The 20,587-nt window shown below is 41.1% G+C and overlaps 1 protein-coding gene across 2 annotated transcripts; it reads right to left on the bottom strand.

Annotated features, from left to right (window-relative positions):
* Positions 1–12,537: 12,537 nt before the first annotated feature.
* On the bottom strand, positions 12,538–20,271 carry LOC109029792 (uncharacterized). 2 transcript variants are annotated; one of them, XM_019040432.2, is made up of 5 exons: positions 19,988–20,271; positions 19,803–19,874; positions 17,599–18,206; positions 14,923–15,372; positions 12,538–13,851 (listed from the first exon to the last, which is right to left on the bottom strand). In XM_019040432.2, the coding sequence occupies exons 1-5, from the start codon at positions 20,060–20,062 to the stop codon at positions 12,960–12,962; spliced, it is 2,097 nt and encodes a 698-aa protein (XP_018895977.2). In that variant the 5' UTR covers positions 20,063–20,271; the 3' UTR covers positions 12,538–12,959. The 2 variants fall into 2 exon arrangements, with proteins under 2 accessions (XP_018895977.2, XP_072159967.1); XM_072303866.1 differs by lacking the exon at positions 19,988–20,271 and having other exon boundaries at positions 17,599–18,302.
* Positions 20,272–20,587: the final 316 nt, after the last annotated feature.

Here is a 20,587-nt window from a genome sequence, read left to right as displayed (position 1 = left end):
TACAGGGCAATCAATCAACGAAACAAAGCAATAAAGTATCAGTAACAGTAATAAGAACTTAGTTTTTAAGTTTCGTCTCTCTGGTTAAACATGACCGGCGGTCACTATATGAAAAACTGCCCGCACCAACGGCAAAGAATAAGCGTGTTAAAGACAACACAGATTGCGCGCTAAGGAGTTGCATAAAGACCCGTGGCGTGAACTTTTAGCACTTGGGGCTTAAGAATGTTGTCGGTGACCCCTCTCCCCCCCGGATCCTGAGAGAAGGTTGCGGGGAAAGGGTTCCCTAAAAATTTTTGAATTTTAAGAGATCATTTTTATCTATTTTTCGTTTTTCCCGTCCTTTTTTCCTTCCGACTTTTTGGCGCCCCCCCCCCCCCCCCCAGCGCCTTGAGCAACCGCTCCACTTGCCTATAGGACGTCACGGCCCCGACTGCGTTTCCAGAGTACAAACTTTTTGAAGTGACAGCTCTCTGATCGTGTGAAGATGAGGAAAAGCTGTATGTAAAGCTCTCGGAAAGTTAAATAGGAAAATATGCTTTGATCCCCGGCTGCAGGTGTACGTGCATTGAAAAACGGACGTATTTCTGCCAAACGGAACTATGTGCATTAAGACATGAGCCTCGAGACCCATAAGAATATATGCATAACAGGGCTCACGTCATGATACAAAAAGTTCCGTTTGGCAGGAATACGTCCGAATAAGCCATTACGTAGCTCCGAAAGTTGAAATGATTTATTTTCCACGAGAGTCCGTCGTTTCGCGATGTGTTTCCACGGCTCTCGTCCGTGATTTTTAATCTCTGTCACCGCATACGGAACATCATTTCCGCGGCGGGAACTGTTACGCTGGCGCTTTTGTCAAAGAGCCACCGATGTTTTTTCAGCAAGTGTTTTCGGGACCGTAACTCGGTCACTAACTCCCGAGCCTTGATTTTTTAAGCCCTCGGACGGCTCTGTGAACGACCGTGGGTGACGGAGGGGAATCCAGGGAACCGCTCAGCTGTTGCCAATTTTACCCGGAAAACCCAGATTTGGAACACCGGAGACGCAAGAGATCATCCATTCTCGTTTACCTGAAGTTTATCCTACGAGCATGTGTGTAAAGGTTGGTAGAGTACTTATACTAAGAGAGTATGGCCACTGGGCCCCATGGAGAGGCTTCGGACCCAAAAATGACGGTGCTTTGTTTTGGTTTTTGAGGATGGGAGGAAGGTCATTGCCAACTTTTGACGGTTATCACCAATCGCACTTGCTGCTAACCTTACTACATCTAAGATAATTGTTCTCGAAAATTGCACACGATTAGCCGTAAAAATATGTAAAGAAGCCGCAATAGTGCATTTGGGTAAATTTCTCGTTACGATAAGCAAAGAAAACTACATTTCGAGTAATTTTGCATTACATTAACTTATGGCGTCCGCCATTTTTGGGTCCTAAGGGCTCCATTCAGCCTAAGGTGGCTGAGCCAATCAGAGGTGGTAACACCAGTGGCCATACTCTCTTAATATAGGTACTCTAAAGGTTGGTAAAGCCAAAAAATGCGTAGCTTCATTAAAACAGGGTTGCCACAGCCAGAGAATACCGAGAAAACCGGAAAATGTCAGGGGAAATTTGTTAGATTTGCCTTTACTTACTTAGAAGAATGGGTTTGAGGTTTCGAACAACAAATTTTGCCCGAAAACTATTTTCAATTATGTCTTATTAACGATCTGTCATATCCTCAGTTGTCAGGGAATTTCACCAAACTGTGACTGGAAAATCAGGGAAATGTCATGGAACTTATTTTTCCAAATTGTTGCATCCCTGTTAAAATCGTCGTTTCCATCACGAAAGAACGTAACTCCGTTTCAATGTTGCCAAATTTTCCCTCGCAATTGCATATTAACCAGAAGAATTTTGGGCATTCCTAATTGAAAATTTCACGGATTTTTCCTTAAATTTCATGCACAAATGGACGTATTTTTGCTACAAGGAACTATGTCTCACGCAAACCCTGTGCACATAGTTCCTTTCAGCATACAGACGTCCAAATGAGGAAAATGTTGGATAAAAAATTGCCCAGGTACATTTTTGTAAAATACATCGCGTTTTAATCAATTCGGCAACCTTGGAATGGAGTTACTTCCTTCGTCCGGGAAACTACGAAATTTTATTTATTTTATTTTATTTTTTTATTCAGTATTATATACAATTTAAATATACAATGCAGAGATGTGAGCAGACTCATGGAGTCTTTTAACACTTATATTTAACCCTGCAAAAATACAGTATGAGAAGGGCACTTTTTGGCGGTCTATTGACACTAATATTAAAAAGACAAAATGTGAAAACTGAAAATATGGTAGTGAAAACTGAAAATATGGTAGGGAAAACTGAAAATATGGTAGTGAAAACTGAAAATATGGTAGCGGGAAACTACGAAATGCTTCAAAATCCTGAAAGGGCAATCAGACAAGGTCTGTATTAGAAAAAACTTCATTTAATGTCTGTAAATCTCGTGTAGAAAACGTTTCACTCTACGAAAATTCTGCATATCAACTCCTGAACAGAATATTACCCAGTATTTTAAACACAGATAAAATTCGAGTGTCTTCCCTTTCAGCGTGAAAACTACTTTTCAAAGAGTTTCCCCTAAAACTGCACGGAGTGATCGCGGTCGAGGGTAGAGCGGTTTTCGACTCAAACTTGACATCGGTGAGCCGCAAGTTTTTATGACGATCAACATCGGCTCAAACGCGAGAGACATGATGCCTCGCCGATGAATTTTAATTGAAAAACTTGCGCGGCATACATCATCGCTCTTGGGACGGGGGAGGGGGAGGCTGAACACGAGGGGGTGGTACATGCGGGGGGGGGGGGGGGGAGTCTATACGAAATTCAACGGATGGGAAGAAGGAGGCGAATGGAGGAAATTCGAGCTGTAATCAGTCAGATTCTTCCAACGACGATGACGAAAGGGAATATTCGAGCATCGCTCAATATTTTTTCAGCTCTAAAGTGTTCATTTGAAGCGGGAAACGATGTCTCCCGAATCGACAACTAGACTGACCTGCTGAGAAAAAACATCCGAGCGTTGCCAAATTTCTCCCGATAAAGTGATCAATTTTGGAGAAGTTAAAGTGTAAGTTTCTTTAAAATTCTCCACGGACACGAGAAATAATTATGAAATAAAACTCTGTGAAAAATTCAATGAAAAAGTGTGCAAATTTTCTGGTGAATCGGTAATTCATACCGAAAGGTATAAAATCCCGGCATCGGTATTCTTATGACAAACCAATTTGGCCAAGATAGTTCCTAAACTAGCGTCTTCACGCACAAGCTAGGGACATTTATGCAGAAAACTAAGTTTAGTACATGCTGTAAGAATGTTTGAAACGACGGGTTGTGTCAAATGCAATGATATAATTCTGGATAATTTGAGTTCATAGGTTGGCTGCCCTTTTGGGCCCTAACCGTTCTATGACCTGGTCAAATCAAAATTACCGACCTTTTCCCTACTCCCCCTGTGCGGATATTCTAAACAGGCCAAAGATTACGAAAAACGTTCTTAACTGTATATATCTCTCTGCGCGCGTGTGGTTGACATCCAACCCCCGAGAAGACATGACTCTCCCTATGAAGAGACTTTCATCGTTGTTAAAAAATGTCGTTCGTCGTTGATGTCTTTGTTAATATGCAACATAGAACTTAAACAGCGCACAGTGGATTGAGTCAATAGAGGAGGTCGGACAAATTTGGAAACCTTAAACGCTTATAACTCCGTTTATACAAAACTTTGAGGTTCTAAAGTGGTGCCATTGGTTTCCTCGTGAAATTTCCCACAATATATCCCCCTCAAAATTTAAAATGTGACGAGATAAACATCGAAATTTGCAGTTTTAGTCAAAAATCTCGTGTGTGACCTCTCTAATTGACTCGATCCACTGTGCGGCGATTATTTTTCTGTGCGAATCTAAGTATCAAGCATCTAAAAAGGATTTCCATGGCGTAAAGGCTTGTACCAATGATCCTTCAAAACATGAGTATCAAAATCAGAAAATATTCAGACGGCAGCACCGGAGCATCACTGCAGTGAATCTAAACGAGTTTATGTTGGCTGCGGACGGCTGTCACCAACAGATAGGTGTCTGAGGGTTATAAATGTTGCCAATATCATAAATGTTGTATCATATCTCGGGGCTACTTATCCCGTCACCCTGTCGTCCTGACTCTTGGCGTCAATATTTACATATTTACGGCCCACTCAACACTCGCATTCTCACGTACCTCCAGCAGCTTGATGTTGCCAGATCACTCGAATATTAAAAGCATATTCGCTTCGAAATATCGAAGACGTCAAGATGAAAATCGGTTTATTTTGCAACAGGGGCGCCGCTCAATGGCTAAGTTCTGCCAGTCGTAGAGTCGTGTTCTGGTGATTGAATTTGCAGCTACTGTGTAAAAATTTAAAGGAGAAAAAATAAGAAGATAAGAACGTGCCAACTGAACGTGCGGTAACCCGTTTCGATCGAACTATTCGATTTGTCACGCCGAAATCTTGGAGTGAACCGAACTGAGAAGGGACGTTCGGTTGTTCCATTGCACAAACCTAATAGTTCGATCGATGTGATTTTAAACCTCTCACTTCGTGTGACCAACTTTTTCCATATATAGCATAGAGTAAAAAATTAAACATCGTCCGAAATTCCGGACCCCTGCAATTAACGGACTCATCGGACTAACGGATTATCATTTGCGGACTGACTCCTCGAAGTGGCCGGGAAAAATTATAGTTTCACCGGAAAACATACAGGATTGCAAAATCTCTACAATCATATGATCCCAGGATTGGAAGCTCGCGGTGTGCCTTGTTCGGAAACTGGGTACACCGGGGTATGTGTTTTCAACGACTGGAGCGCGCACCGCGGTATACGCGCAATGCATGAAATATCCTGCAGACTTGTAACTCACAAGCAGCACGATGCGCGCAACGTATCGTGCTGCACGGGCAATGCATGAAGTATCCTGCAGACTTGTAAGGCGCTGAACCATGCGTGGCGCGTACCGTGCTGTACGCGCAATGCATGAAGTATCCTGTGGTCTTGTTAGGCGCTACTCTGCAGTTCGCGTTGTGCGCGCCGGCCGCACTGTGTTTGATGCGATTATTCAAACTTACGGCGTTAGCGGTTTTCAACTTATGATTTTGAATTTTATGATCATTTCAAAAGACGAAACATTACATAAAACCCAACTAATTTTCTGCTCTTCATTCACATATTTTTATAAATAATTTTAAATAAAAGCATGCAAGTGAAGCGACTTTCTGTGTGGGATCCCTCGTCGCTCAGCAATGTAATGGCATGCGCGTGATCATTTGGACTACATTTTGCTAGTCGGAATTAAAATTTCTGGCTCATCAATAAAAACTCTTGTGTGCATAAGGAAACTAACGGCACATACGTTGTTTCTGAGCGAAGTCAAAAAATGTGGCTTCTAATTGCATAACGAAGTTCATTTGATCGATGAACCCTTCCGAAGCGTAGGGTATGGATCCGACGAAGCAGAGGTATGGATTCGATCGAAAAGTAAAAACTTGGAGCGATCGGATCGACGCCGTATTTATTATAGACACTAAAGATAGGCCTATCTTCAAAAACCCCAATCCTGTTTTTTACTCAACTTGATTAAAATTACTGTAAAAATTGCTTTCATCCTCGAGGGTCCTTTCACCTCCGGACAATATTATGTAGAGGTCCTCTACCGTTAAAATTCTTCCCAAATCCAGGACCGCCCATTAAAAAACTTACTTTCTATATAGCATCTAATTGATTTAAAATCGTAGAGTTATTGAATGTTGTTTCGTGACAACTAACTGGACTACATTTTGGAATTCAGAACTATGATTTCTGGCTCATCTAAGAAACAACGTATATACAATTGGATTCCCCATGCACATACATGCCGTGCTAAGGAAGAACGCCGCGTCGTATGAACATACGAGAATCGTCATATTTTCTTCGATAAAATGTTTATTTTTGAGAAAGTTATGAATGTTTTTCCTTGAAACTTTCAGGAAACTATAGGTGAAATCGCGAACAAAATTATTCAAAAAATCGGAAGGAAAACATTCATAAGTCTACCAGGAAATTGAATCAGTGAGTTCGAAAACACACCAACTCGGGGTTTTCTTCGATTTTCACTTTTTTACGGTTTAGTAACACTCATGGATAGAAGCATCTGCACGCAAAAGAAAATTTCGAAATTGCAATTGAAAATTCAGTATCTGGAAGTCGGTGAGAACGAACACACGAACTCGGAAATTTTTAAACGCTTAATTCTCTGTCATCAAACATGGTGTATCGATTTCAACTTGGTGCGTTACAAAGTCTCTAAGTACTTGTCCTTTGGCACCAGAGAGGTTTTTTTTAAACTAACTTCTTCGTCTGCTGCGCAGTTTTAGGTGTTTCCTGAACAATTTTTTTCCGAGTTTGTGTGTTTTCGAACTCACTGATTCAATTCAAGTTGTATCATAGGAAATTTGGCAACGTCTGAAGGTTCATACGGCATGTTTTCTTAGCAAGGCAGTAAAAGTATCTTTATGGAGGAGCCAGAAATTTTAGTTCTGAATTGCAAAACGAAGTCCAACTGTGCGGCGAGCATGCCGTTTGATTTGCGAGCACGTATCTCCATGGGCCAGAGCCCGCGAGATTGGATTTACCTCGGTGATACCACGATTGCACCGCTGCGTCATTCACCAACCTTTATTTGTTCAGATGCTTGCAGATTTGTAACTGACCTTACACACTTTGCATTATCCTGAGCCCGCAGTTTCATCAATTAAATCACAATCGATTGATGATTGAGGTGTGTCTCTTCGAAACGAATCAATCGCAGGCTCAAATGATACAGCGATTGAAATCCGGGAGCCGGAGAGGTTGGATTAGGATTACTTGGAATTATTAAAGAGAACCGCATTTTACGTTGCCTGATTTTCTCTTATGTTTCGTTTTTTTCAACAGCTCAATCACAGCCACTGGATTTAACAACTTTGAAATCTCTGTGAATGAATTTTAGATTATAAGGGATATACTGACAAAATTTCAAGTTTCTAAGTTTGCTTTGCATTCTGTTTAGGAGCCGTTCAAAGTATTACGTAACGCACTTAGGGGAGGGGGGTTTTAGCCAGTGTTACGGTGCGTTACAAGGAGGACACTGAAAAAAAGATTGGTAGAATTTACGATTCATTCACGCTGTGTATTCCATACAGCGTCAATTTAGAGTCAATCTGCTAGAAGAAAGGTAGACGTTACTATATACTGGTACAGGTAACCATTCCTCTGGCAGAATCGACTTAAAGATCGAGTAGAATTTACCATTCCCTCACGCTGTGTGAAATACAGCGTGAGAAATGGTGAATTCTACTAATCTTTCTTTTCAGTGAAGGGGGGTCCAGCCGAGCGTTGTGTAACAAATCCGAGGTGGGGAAAAAACCTTGAAAAAAAAAACGTGCAAAAAATCGAAAATCCGCCCTTACGAGTGAATCTAATCACGTATTGTCGTCACACCTTTGTTGATCTCTTTCCGTCGTATTTCAGCGAAATATCTCCCCAAAAATTCCGAATTATTTTTAAACTGTTTTCTTAGAGTTTTCTTGATTTTACGGAAATTGAGGGAGGCGATCAGGCCAGCGTTACGTAATTCGAAAGGGAGGGGGTGTAGGGCTACATTACGGGTGCGTTACAAGGGGTAGTTGGTTGTCAAAATCGAAAAATTGCGCTTTTAGGTACAACCCCTAATGCATGTAACGGAGAATCCCTCCATGGTGACGCCACAGCTAGGGTCTATCAAGGATCAAGGACAACGCGGCAACCCGCAGAACACGGATCCCGAGTAACGCCACCTCACCGCAACATTGCCGTGCTGAGTAAAAACGCCGTATGAGCATTATGAATGTTGCCAAATTTCTCTTTTGAAAATATTTGTTCTTGAAGAAAATTATGAATATTTTTCCTCGAAATTTTCAAAGTTTTTAGATCGAATTACGAAAAAAATCCTGTGAAAAATCGGAGGGGAAACACTCGCAGATTTTTCTGAAAATTCGTAGTTTGTTGATGGAAATCTGGCGACGCCGGATGGCTTGTACGACGTTCTTACTTAGAACATCTCAGCGCTAGGAGCATCTCAGGAGCCAAGCGCTAATCGTTAGCAGTGGCACACAGTGGATCGAGTCAATAGGAGAATCGGACAAAATTTGGAAATTTTAAAAGCTTTATAGCTCCGTATATACTAAATTTTGAAGTTCTAAAAGTGGCTCCATTGGTTTACTTGTAAAACTCTCTTCTTAAAACACCCCTTGGAGTTTAAAATGTGACGAAATAAACATAAGAAATTCGTAGTTTTAGTTAAAAATCACATATCCGACCTCTCCAATTGACTCGATCCACTGTGCGGCAGGTGGAGCAAACACAAGCGGGGAGTAATTGAGTACGCGTGATGAATGAGCATCGGGTTGATGAGCTGTCTGCGTTTCGCTTTGACGAGGCGACGTCACGAGATGCAGATGAGATGCGTATTGCTAACGGTGGTCGGCGGCGGTGCGGGCGCACGACTAATTGCCTAACCGACTACTTGAAGGCGAACTCAACCGCCGGGGCAATATCCGTCGTGACGTGCCGCCCCGGCCGCGGAAACCGCAGCTTCGCGCTGCGCTTCCGCCGCGCGCGGTGGCTATGACTGATCGACGCCTCCGCCTCGCGTATCTGCATTGCGAAGTTGCGGGTTTTCCGAGGAATTTCGTTTTATCATGAAAGAGCTGATGAGATCATGGATATTTGTTGTGGAATTGAGGCGTTGGGTGCAGAAAGGGCATTTTTTGGTTGCGGTGTTTCAGAAGCTCCACTGCTAATTTATATTGTAGAAAGGAACAACTTAAAACGGGACTAAGGCCGCAAATAATAAAAAGAAACACTTAAAATAAAATAAAAAACCCGGGACGTTTCGCAGGAATCACACCCGCATTTTCAACCGGCCAAACAAGAAAATTATAAGAAAGACACTATGAGCCTCACCGTTGTTGTTGTGAGATTGATAGTGCAACCGAAATAAACGAATAAGCGCAACTTGAAACGAAGCACATCGAAGCAGAGATTACTCAGGACGATTACTCAGACGATTTATATTTTAGAGAGGAAGCTATTCGGTGAATTTACTAAAATTTTCAGTATTCAAAAAGGCGTTTCAGGTATTGTAAAACCTTAAAAAAAAAAAAAAAAAAAAAAATGCAATAAAAGTTTTTACGAATTTCAAAAATTTGCCTCAATTATAATGGATGAAACGTTAGCAAAGATTCTGAGACAACGCAATCAAAAAATGCCCTTTTTGTGCCCAGCGCTTCAGATGGATTATTACCACAACAAATATGACCGGATCTCTGCCGTAATAACGAAGAGTGTCGTAAGTTTGTTATTCTCAAATTCGAAATCGAGCTTCTTTCAAAATTCGTTTAATCTCTTTTAGGTGAAATCACGCACCAATCAAAAATCAGCATCACCATTTTCTTGTAAAATATTAAATTGAATTTGGCATTCAATGATGTGGCTTGGTTCCTTTCTGCTTAACGCGGTCCAAATGTTGGTGTTAAAAAAGATGAAAACTGCATCATTCTTGCCATTTCATAAATGAGTTTTTTAGAGACATTTAAAAAACTAGAGAGAATAATCGAGAATAATGGAGGTCCCTCATTGAGTTGCAATTCTTCCAATGTATCCAGCGACATCTCTTGTGTATAGTGGGTTTGTCAAAATACCAGAGCTGACTGCAGGCTCTTTTACAAGAAAAGCTCGCTTCACGGTCGCAATTTGAGAGCTTCCCTTGAGTTTGGGAGTTGATCGAGAGAAAGAAACCAGTAAGGCATCATTGTATATGTATGTCTCGTGAAAATAATTTCACGAGACACACGATGATAAGGATTGATAATATGAACGGATGATCAAATTGAAAATCCCTGCTGCATGCAAGAATTCCATTCTAATATCAATCTATCAATCTATACGAAGGCGACCCCCCCTTCTCGTTCGGAGTATGTTACTAACTTGTGTTTCTCCTTCCTCTGTTGCAGGTATGTGCATTCCCTGACGATGACTTGATGGAATCTCACGTCATATTTCACACGAACGTCTCGAATACGCGTGAGTGACGTTAATTCGATTTCTTGCGGTCCGTGTCTTTTCCCTCTGTCGGTTAAATCTAATGCGTGTTTGGTATTTGTGTCGTGTGTTTCCTGAAGGAAACACGGTATCTGCTGTTGCTGATACAGAGTCAGAAATCTGCCGGCCACACCAAAAACGCCGTAACTCCAATGAACCTTTGCATTTTTCCTCCGCACATACTGTTCTTTCACGAGAAAACCTGTTCACTAAGGTGTTTTATTTTGTACATTTTGAATTCTCAGTGGTACTCCACAGTTATTTTAGAGCTAAGAACGATAGATGGAAGATGGTTTTTCGGCAATGAAACATTTCTTCGGCAAAAAGCTGAAAAAATCTAAGACGGAATTACGGCGTTTTTGGTGAGGACGGCAGAAACATAATGAACATTAATAAGCAATATGCGTCGTGAAAAATATTTTCAGACCAATGCATCTGCAGCTTGAGATGGAAAACTCGACAATTATTATCTTGAGATGCGCCAAATAATGAATCAGTATAATTTAGGAAGGGGTTCAGTGACATTTCTGTGCTCTCGCGAAAAATGCATTTAAAGATGAAGGTCACGTTAAAGCGCATCCCTCAAATTAATCAGGACTCGAAGATTTACGAGCAAAATTAAGTACAAAAGACTGTGAAATTGTATGCTTGTTGATAGCAGTGAGCCTGACTCTTCACTACTTATGAAAAAAAAAAAAAAAAAAAAAAAAAAACATGTTCGTTAGCAGAAATATGTAAGAATTGTATCAGAATTTTGAGCCATCAAATATTTTCTCCTTGCGGAAAATGTTTCCTCTCGAAGCCTCAGGAGCATTTATTCACTTACGAATTTAATGTTTTTTAAGTGAGATGAAAATCGGTTACCCGAGGTGATTGCGATAGTCAAAATGAAGAAGAAATAATTTGACGTAGGATCATTTCCCTATTTTTTTATGGAGGTGATCCGTTTCTTCAATTAAATTTTGATGAACCTCCGAAAATTATCCTTGAAAACCGTCCTCATCCAATCTGATCGATCGGTGTTGGAAAAATTATTACAAAACGCGATTTCCTTACAAAATATTATATTTTTTATTTTTTTTTATTTTTTTTTTTTTTGGCGGAGAGGGGAGGTAGTAAAATATCAAATTTAGATTTAAAAAATCAAGCGGCTAATTTTAAGACCTTGATCACCCTGTATCACCAAGCACTCTCAAGTTATGTAATCAGTCGGGCCTTATCACCGCTAAGGACTTTTCGATGTTGCCAGGTTTCCTCTCTGGGCCGCAGGCGTCACTCAACCATGCGCCATCTGAATTTATCCTCTATACATCTTATCACTAATTTATTATGTCATTTCATAAATGTGCCACTGAACTCCTTGCTGTTTTGACAAGTTGACTCTCTTTATCACGTCGGGCATCACAACACAAAGTGTGAGGGGGCTTTGCCCTACTAATAGAAAACCGTTGCAGTATCACGCGGATGTCTCAACATTTATTGTGATAAAATACTAAGACTGTCAAATTTGTGAATATTTTCCTTTGCAATTCGCATATGATTTTTGAAATACTTCATTTGAAATAAAAACAAGACTAACAAATTCAAAGAAAAAATTCAAAGGATTAGAGTCGTCAATTTTCTCAATAATGAAAATTGATTTTAAGGACATTTGGCAAATTTAAATATTCGCATGACTTCCTTCCGCAGATGCGCGCTATCGCGTGTTAGAAACTATAGCTCAAATCTCTGCCAACGCCATTTCTGGAGGAAGCAAACATGTTCATACGGATTGAACATGTCTCTGAAGATTTCCTGATATTACTAGGGAAAATTACAGGAAGACACGGCTTTTGATTGTAGAGAGGAAAATTTTACCTTAGATGGTCAAAACATAAGCTTTACATTTGCTGCATTCTAGTATCAACTTTTGGGGAACATCGATCATGCTCTTTGCACCGATAACTTAAGTCTGTAAAACGGTTGAAAAGAAAGTCTTTGCTAAAATACGAGCCCGTTTCGTGCAAGGATAATTTTACTAAAAGGTCAGTCATGTTATCTAGTGTGTTATCAAAATCTTATGGTCCTGAATCCCGGCGTTACTGAGGTACTTGTAAAAACTGAAGGAAGAGGTTTCCAGAAAATGTAGGTAATTTATTACGTTTGTATCTCTTTCTACACGAGAAAAGACGTGGTTTTCTAGTAGATCGAAAATATCTAATAATTGTATGGATGCCTGAAACAAAGTATTTCTCCCTTTAATTTTTAACTTGCTATTAGAGGTGCGTATCTAAACCGAATAAAATCCCGAACATTTGTGAGTGCATCTAAGAAATCAATAATGTCAAGCATAAACATAACACAACATAACTAAAACATAAATGAAATATTTAATTAAATGAGATTCGAAAATTGTAAAATAGACATATGTACAGGTGAAAAATTACATTTAAATTACAAATTAATTAAAATGAATGGATTGCATTTTGCAAGAAGGAACCAGAAGCATTGAAATGATGCTAAGATTGCGCAACTTCGTCCTTTGCAATAAAATTACTGAAATCCTGAAGAAGTATGAAATTTCTGTGGTAATTATTGTCTTCAATTTACATTTTTAGCGAGTAAAATATAGAAACTGTTAATGGATAATCAACTTTTTCTTCCAAGACATAAGGAGCTGCACAATCTGATCAATATTGCAATGCTCCTGGTTCATTTTTGCAAAATGTAACCCGAACAACAGTCCACGAAAGCAGAAATCAATGTTCGTTATTTTGTGATTCATATTAATCGTTATCTGTAGTGTTTCTCTACTTGTAAATACTTCTGATCCTGCAAACGCGTGCTATTGAACAGGTAATTAAGCCTACACAGGTGTCCATCACAGCTCAAATTAGCGACTACCTTGACGGTCGCTCGATCAGTCTCCTCCCGGAGAACCCCATGCCTGAAAACGTCCAAATAATCCTCACTCAGAGATCGAGTCATATTCGACACATCTTTGACCGAGTCAATCCTAACAACGAAGCCCAGTACAGCGGCCATCTTGCGGACGACGAAAGCCAGGTCCGTATTATTCCGGTTCCGTTTGAACTCGTCGGCAGTTCGACCGGTCTTCACGTACCTAACCTCAAACTCGGGCGCGGGCGGGTGAAGCAAGTGAACTCTCACAGAGTGCGCCACCAGTCTATTAACCGGTTTGAGCCCGCCCTCGAACGCAACGAAGAGCTTCGCCAATGCATGGGCGAACCTCCTCATAGCTCTCTCGGACCCGTCGATGTTGAAGATGGTTTCCATCAACTCCATCCGGAATTTGGGGTCGCCGTTGATAGGGGCTTCGTCGACCATGGCGTCGTAGAACAAGCGCGACATGTAGCTCTTGATCTCCAGGTTCGGGACCCGGAACGCGAAGGAGGCGTTGGTGATGGGCCAGCCGTCCTCGACGCGGCGGACGACGTACTCGGCGAACTTGAGGTAGCCGAGGTTCTCGAGCAGGTCGACGAAGCGGTAGACGGCGACGCTGTTCTCGCACTGGGAGAAGGAGCGGATCCGCTGGAGCTTCTTGATCTCGACCACCATGTCCGGCAGCATGAAGGCCCAGAAGTTGATCTGGTTGGAGGTGAACTCGCACTGGCGGTAGCACTCCAGGAACCACTCGCCGTAGCAGTTGCCGGCGAACACGGTCCTGGAAATAAACAGATGGTACCGATTTGAAACATGTGATTTTGACCAGAGTTCGGATACCTATGGATATGTACGTGCGTACACTGGAAAAAAATACACATTGGATCCAGAGTCCAGACTCTTTAAAACATCGACAAGAAAAAATACTCATGATTCAATCGGATTTTGGCTTGAATCAAAACGAAATCCGCTCTAATTAAGAGGCTTGGTCCTTGATTTTAGCAAAAATCCGATTGAATCAAGAGTATTTTTTCTTGTCGATGTTTTTAAGAGTCTGGACACTAGATCCAATGTGTTTTTTTTTCCAGTGTATGTGCGTAGATGGAACCGTTTCAAAGAGCAAGTACTCTTCGTAGTGTTTTTCATTTTATGACGTTAGAAAGTGAACTTCTAGACAGTTGGAAAGTTCAAAGGCTGTATATCAATTTTTAAACCTTGGTATTGTTTCATATAAACTTTGAATAGAACTACGTGTCTAAATTCTTGTAATTGACTCACCCTCATATTTCCTTTAATAAAGACATTAACAGCCTAAATTGGTGAGTCTGCGTGTCTCCAGGAAATAAGTAACTAACCAACTTATCCACCAGCAATAGAAATACGTGTATAGATTTGTGTACTTGGACTCATTCTTCATATTTTCTGTAAAGACATTAATACCGTAATTTGCTGAATGCATGTGTCAAATAAAAATAACTAACTCACTATGCTACCAACCGTACATCTTCAGCCACTTTACTAGTCCAAAAAAAGATTTTGTTTTTTTGAGATACCTTAAATTTTCCATAAGATACAGGTAGGGAAAGACATGTATAAAGTAAATTTCCGATAGGAAAGCATTTTGATACCCAAAGCTGTTGAAAATTGGTAAATTGGACGTATTTAAATCAAAAGGAACTATATCATCCTGACAAGAGCCCTGAGATCAATTAGAGTACATGTTTGACAGGGCTCATGTCACAATGGACATTCCTTTTGATTGAAATACGTCCAATGTACGGTCGAAACTTCGAAAAGTGAGGAAATTTCAAAACTCAAGAAGTCGTGTCACCTCGGTTTACAACCTGCTCACCTGAACGTATCCAGCGATCCGATCTCAGGCCAGTAGGGCTTGTACTCCTTGGACTGACTCGTCAGGAAACTCACCAACGAAAAGGGGTTGTACTTATCGCCCTGGGGGTGGGTCTTGAGCCCCCAGCCGCCGTACCAGTCGCGGATCTTCATGAGCTCGTGGCCGTAACCGCAGGAATCGGCCAGGGCCTTGGCCTCGGCCTCGAAGAAGCCGGGGATGCTGTTGGCCTGCCCGGTGTAGATGACCGACTCGTGGTACGGGAGCATGGAGTAGACGATCATCGTCCGCCGGGCCTCTGGGACGGTGATGTTGAGCTCCTTGTCCGAGACGGCCTCGATGAGACCACTCACGATGTCCAGCTTCCGGAGTGCCAGCGCGGAGTCCTGTTCAGGGTCGAAGATCACCTCTTGGACCGGCGCGTCTACGTTGTCCACTAGACATACGGGGTCGCTGGAAGGGAAGGTTTCAACAATCAAAGCATATACGTAAAGAAAGCATTTACAATCAAGGACTTCATCGGTAAAAGAGAGCATGAGCTTGTAACGCTGCAAAACTCGAGCCTTGAGTGCAAAGAGTGAATTTCTTGGTCAGAATCTCCGCTGCTAATTTAAATTTACAGAGGAATTATTCGTCGCCTACCGACATAAGGACGTAACTACACTTTGCAATGAACCCTGTTCTCCATATATTTTATGATTTTCCGGGCTCATCTCAATGTGTAGTTACGCCCTTATGTCAGCCAAGCGACGAATTGAGTGAATTTTCTGAAAATGTTCGTATTCAGCATTGTAAAATTATGAAAAAAATTCAGTAAAATTTTCAACGAATTCCATACATTTACTTTAATTATAATGGATGAAATGTCAGCAAAGATTCTGAGACACCGCAACCAATAAATCGACGATGTAAGTCGGCAATCACATAACTCGTTTGCGGTGTCTGAAAATCTCCGCCTCTATGTTATTTTTTTTAAGGAGTCGAAATTGACGTCATTCCATGAAGTTTTGCAGAATTTTCTTCGCACATAGAAGAAAAATCATAGCAGTTTTAAAGAATTGCCGTTGAGTGATTTTCCGTTTAAAAAATAAAGTATGACAGGAAGTCTGCGACGTCACAAATCGAGTTATGTGATTGCCGACTTACACCGTCGAAATGCCGTTTTTGGTTTCTCGGATCAATTTTGGAATTTTTCATAGCATTTCGAGTAAATGAAATTCATTTCCAGGCGGTTTACTTCCACACAAAAGTGAGGAAAAATTCGGTGCACATTTAGGGTAACATCCATGGCAGAGTTTCAAGATAGGTTATTTGTAATTAAAAAACCTGTCATCAAAGCATTAATGAAAACGCAAAGCAACACCAAATGTCAATAGGAGGCAATGGAAAAGATACATAGCCGGGGCGTAGATGCTTTTAGTCAATTGGTTCTTATGGTTGCACCATTGTTGATGGACGTATCGTCCGAAAAAGGTGTGATAATGGAAGCTCTGCTCGTATAACAACTATTGTATAATTCTTTCAAATTTACTCTCGATCACAGTTAGTCTATCTAGGGTTATAGACAGAGACAGATCCAGGAGGTTAGTAACAGCGGCTTTCCTCCATTTAGACCCGTGTTGAATCATTGATTTTTGTCGAACACCGGCCTCTCCGGGAATCGATATGTCGCAGGCAGTCAGCAATCGCCGGCAATTTGCAAGCTCCGTACATTCGTCAAATTTCAATCACAATAACATCGATATAGTAAAGGTTTCTTTGACGAAGAAATTCAAGACACGACCTCAGCTTGGAACGCCTTCAAATCCAGCGATACCCTCCGCTTTGCGAAGGAGTTAGTTTAGTTGCTTAACCAAACCAAACCCAACGCAGATTATTATATTGATTACATTTCACGAACTCGCGAGTGTGCTAGCTGGTACCATGCATTCAAGAAGAAGGGAATAGCGTATGTTTGAATTCAAAACATAATAATTATCAATACTCTCTATCTCGTTTTTTCACTTTAATTTTTTTTTAATTTGTTGATTCAACACGAGAAGATTCCAATTTGCCGGCGATTGCTAATTGCCTGCGACAGATACATTTCCTAAGGTTTTAATGGGGAGGAAACAATATTGCTAACTTGCTGCGTCCGCCCATCGATGGTGAAACTGCAGAAACGCGTATCTCGGTTTGCGGCGTCGCAAACTTCCTCTTATGCTTTATTTTCTCTATGGAAAACTACAGGGTGTAATTTTTGGAAAATTTTAGCGATTTTTCTTCTTTTTATACAGAATATTCTGCGAAAATTTCAAGCCATGATGTCGGTTCGGTCTCCCCTGAAAAAAATAATAGGAGTGGAGATTTCGAAACACCGCGCAACCGAGATACGCATTTTTGCAGTTTCACTGTTCTACCGTGATAAGGAAAAACGCCGCACGAGCCTTCAGACGTTGCCCTATTTCCTTCAATAAAAATGAATTTACCAGGAAAGTTGTGAATATTTTTCTACCATTTTTCTAGACAATTTTGTTCGCAATTCAATAAAAAGTATCTGAAAATTTCAAGAAAAAATACGCGAAACTTTCCTCAAAACTACATGTTTTATCCGAGGAAATTTGGCAACTCTAAAAAGCTCAGCACGGCGTTCTTCCTTACGGCAGTGTTGCTATGGTTATAGAATAGGGGTTTTCTTACAGTTTAGTGTGATCCTTAATGCTTTTCTTGAGGAGGAGGATGGCCGTCTTGGGCGGGTAGGCGCGGACGACAGCTTCATGAGCCAAGGGGTCCGGGTGGAGATACTTCTTGAGTAGCTCCTTGTGCTCCTCGTCGATCTCGGTCGAATTAAGAAGGTACTCATGTTCGTGGACGGCATCGCGGATGGGCCCGATGAGGAGCTGGCGCATGAGGGCGATCTCGTTGTAGGTCCTGCCGGCCAGCTTGAAGTCGAGGTAGATGACCGGGTAGGAGCCGAAGTGCTTGCGGAAGAAGGGCTTGTTCTTGAAGATCTCCGGCGGGAGCCCGGTGCTCGGGAGAGGGTCGGCGAAGAGGTGGAAGTTCTTGTGGGACCTCTTGGCCACCATCGTGGTGCCCTTGACGTTGGGGTCCAGCTCGACGAAGCGCCGGAGCATGTCCAGGATCATGGTGCGCCCGGTCCCGCGGCGGCCCTTGATCATCCAGTGACGCGGTTTGACGCCCCCGTAGAAGTCGTGGATGAAGGCGGTTTTGTCCACGAACAGCGCCGAGTCGCGCATCTCCGCCCAGGAGCGCGGGTGGGTGAAGGCGGGCGGCTCTGGGGCGCCCAGCTGGGGGAGGATCAGAGGAGTCGGATCTCACTCATGCCGCAATCACACGCTGATTTTAGCAGCTGAATGTGGAAGTCAACAGTCATCGCCCAGCGGCTGAAATTTAGCAAATGCGAGTTATTTTCATCCAGATGTGTATCAAATCTACTCAAATAGTTCAGACAAATCCAACATTAGTTCGATGGTTGCTGAGAATCGTCGGCCGATGGCTTCCACATTCAAGCCACATTCAGCGTGTGATTGCGGCATCAGTTAAAAAAGTCCGTGTTTATTGCCGGAATGACAAGCTGAATTTGGCAGCTGAATATGGAAGTCAACAGCTGAAATTTTGCAAAGTCGAGTTATTTTTATCCAGATGTGTAACAAATCTATTCGAATAGTTCAGACAAATCCGACATTATCCGATGGTCGCTGAGAATCGTTGCTGGATTTTGCACGACCCGCACAAAATTCAGGCATCGGGACGATGATGACTTCTACATTCAAGCCACATTCAGCGTGTGATTGCGGCATATGATTACTTTGGGTTACTTTTTTTCGGTCGGATCAACCAAAGGGCAAGACACAAATTTCCGGGACTGGATTCGGTAATGCAATAATTTTAGAAACACCTTATCGAGGGCTAACGAACAATACCACCTGACTGACAATTTCATCAAAAATGAGTTAACGACTTCGCCGCAGTCTACAGTATAAAAGACGCAAGCTGGTGATTCCAGTTTTTTTCCAATTCTGTAGGATAGCGCTTCAATGACGAGTAAAATACGCAAAAATTGCAAATCTAACATTAACATTACAAAAATGGCGCAGTTTTCTCTTCGTTCTGCAAATCGTCAGTTTGCAGATACGATCAGGTATTGTTCATTAGCCATTGATATGCACCATTAGTTTCAATTTGCTGATATATTTTTTTATGACCAAGCCTAATAATCGATCTATTTCCTGACCATTTAATGAAATACTTAATTAGACCATCCGCTTAAGACCCAGCCCAAATTGGGACATATCTGCCGTATTTTCTTGTAATTGAAACATCATTGTAAAGTGTAAAATTTATTGAGATTTTGGATAAAAACCAATGTATAAAACTCTAAAGCACAAAAGTCCGTGCAAAACACGTTTCTTTTTTTTCGTGAGTCATCATACATTAAAGCCCTTCTGAAGCCATTTTTTACATTTGCTTTAATTTTCACTCCATGTGTCACCAGAATATTTCAAACTATGAAGAAAAAATAAAAACACTCACTAAGACACTTTTTTTACATTCATCTAAAAGTCCAACCTCATTCCCTGGTGACCACCTGCTGGCTTTTGGACTCGACGCGAATTTTTTAGCGGTTATGGTTTGAGGTATTCTTTTATCAGATTCGCCGAAAGTCTGACAAAGTTAAACCATGTTTGGCATGTAAAACTTTGGAAAGATTTGAATGAACCGAAAAATCCTCTGCACTGTAATTAAAATGAAATTAGTCGATTACCGATTTTATTGTATTGATTTAAACATGCATCGAGGTTTGTCGGAAAATAGCAAGAACGATCAGTTGATTGGCATTGCCAGGCTACCGAACTAATTACGCAATTTAAAGACTGGCTTACCTTAAGGGGGCGTAAATGTGGGGCAGAATAATCATCCACGTCTTCTGTATTCAGGTCTAGGAAACCATGTGTCTGAAAAACCAATGAATAAAAATGTAAAATAAAATGTGTTGACTTTTTCACGTTTGTTATGACTGCACATCCATTCTAATGTACCTATGCACGTTATTTTAGATCACGCTCACCTGAAAAATAAGATGTATTTGGAAAAATATTATTGTGGAGGGAATTCCAAGGAAAAAACGGCCGGAATCACTCATATTGAAGTCTAAGAATGAACTGAATTAGCTCGGGGAATTGATATCATGACTATCACAAAGTAAATGATAGCCAGGACGCTACATTGAGAATTAAAACCGAGATAAAATTATCTTCGTAGAATTGTATGAATAAAAAATATCAACCCGTATTATTCTGACGAATGGATTTCATCTCATTATACAGGGTGCCTCGAAAAAAAATTTTCAAGACGATTTTTTTTTTTTTGCTGTTTTTTCTTACATAACATACTTTGCTCTTACTTCCCCTGCGTGCTTTCCGTAACAAGAACAGATGAGAAATATAACTTTAAGCACCCATTAAAATTGCGATCATTCATTTTTCGCACTGAAGATTAGTAGTAAATATGAAGTTACAGGTGCGGTGTGCCATCTAAGAACAGATCAAGTGACATTCTGGATTTTTAGTTAAAACTGAGATATGCGAAAGCAGGCGCGCAGAAAAATCATTAGTAATTATAATTCATACCGGGCAGAGTTTGTCCTTTTTTCTTTTAAGAATGTTCA

The sequence above is a fragment of the Bemisia tabaci genome, chromosome 8, assembly GCF_918797505.1.
Source record: "Bemisia tabaci chromosome 8, PGI_BMITA_v3".
Taxonomy (NCBI): Eukaryota; Metazoa; Arthropoda; class Insecta; order Hemiptera; family Aleyrodidae; genus Bemisia; species Bemisia tabaci.
Note: the sequence above shows the minus strand (reverse complement) of the source record. Positions and strands in the feature narration are given on the sequence as shown.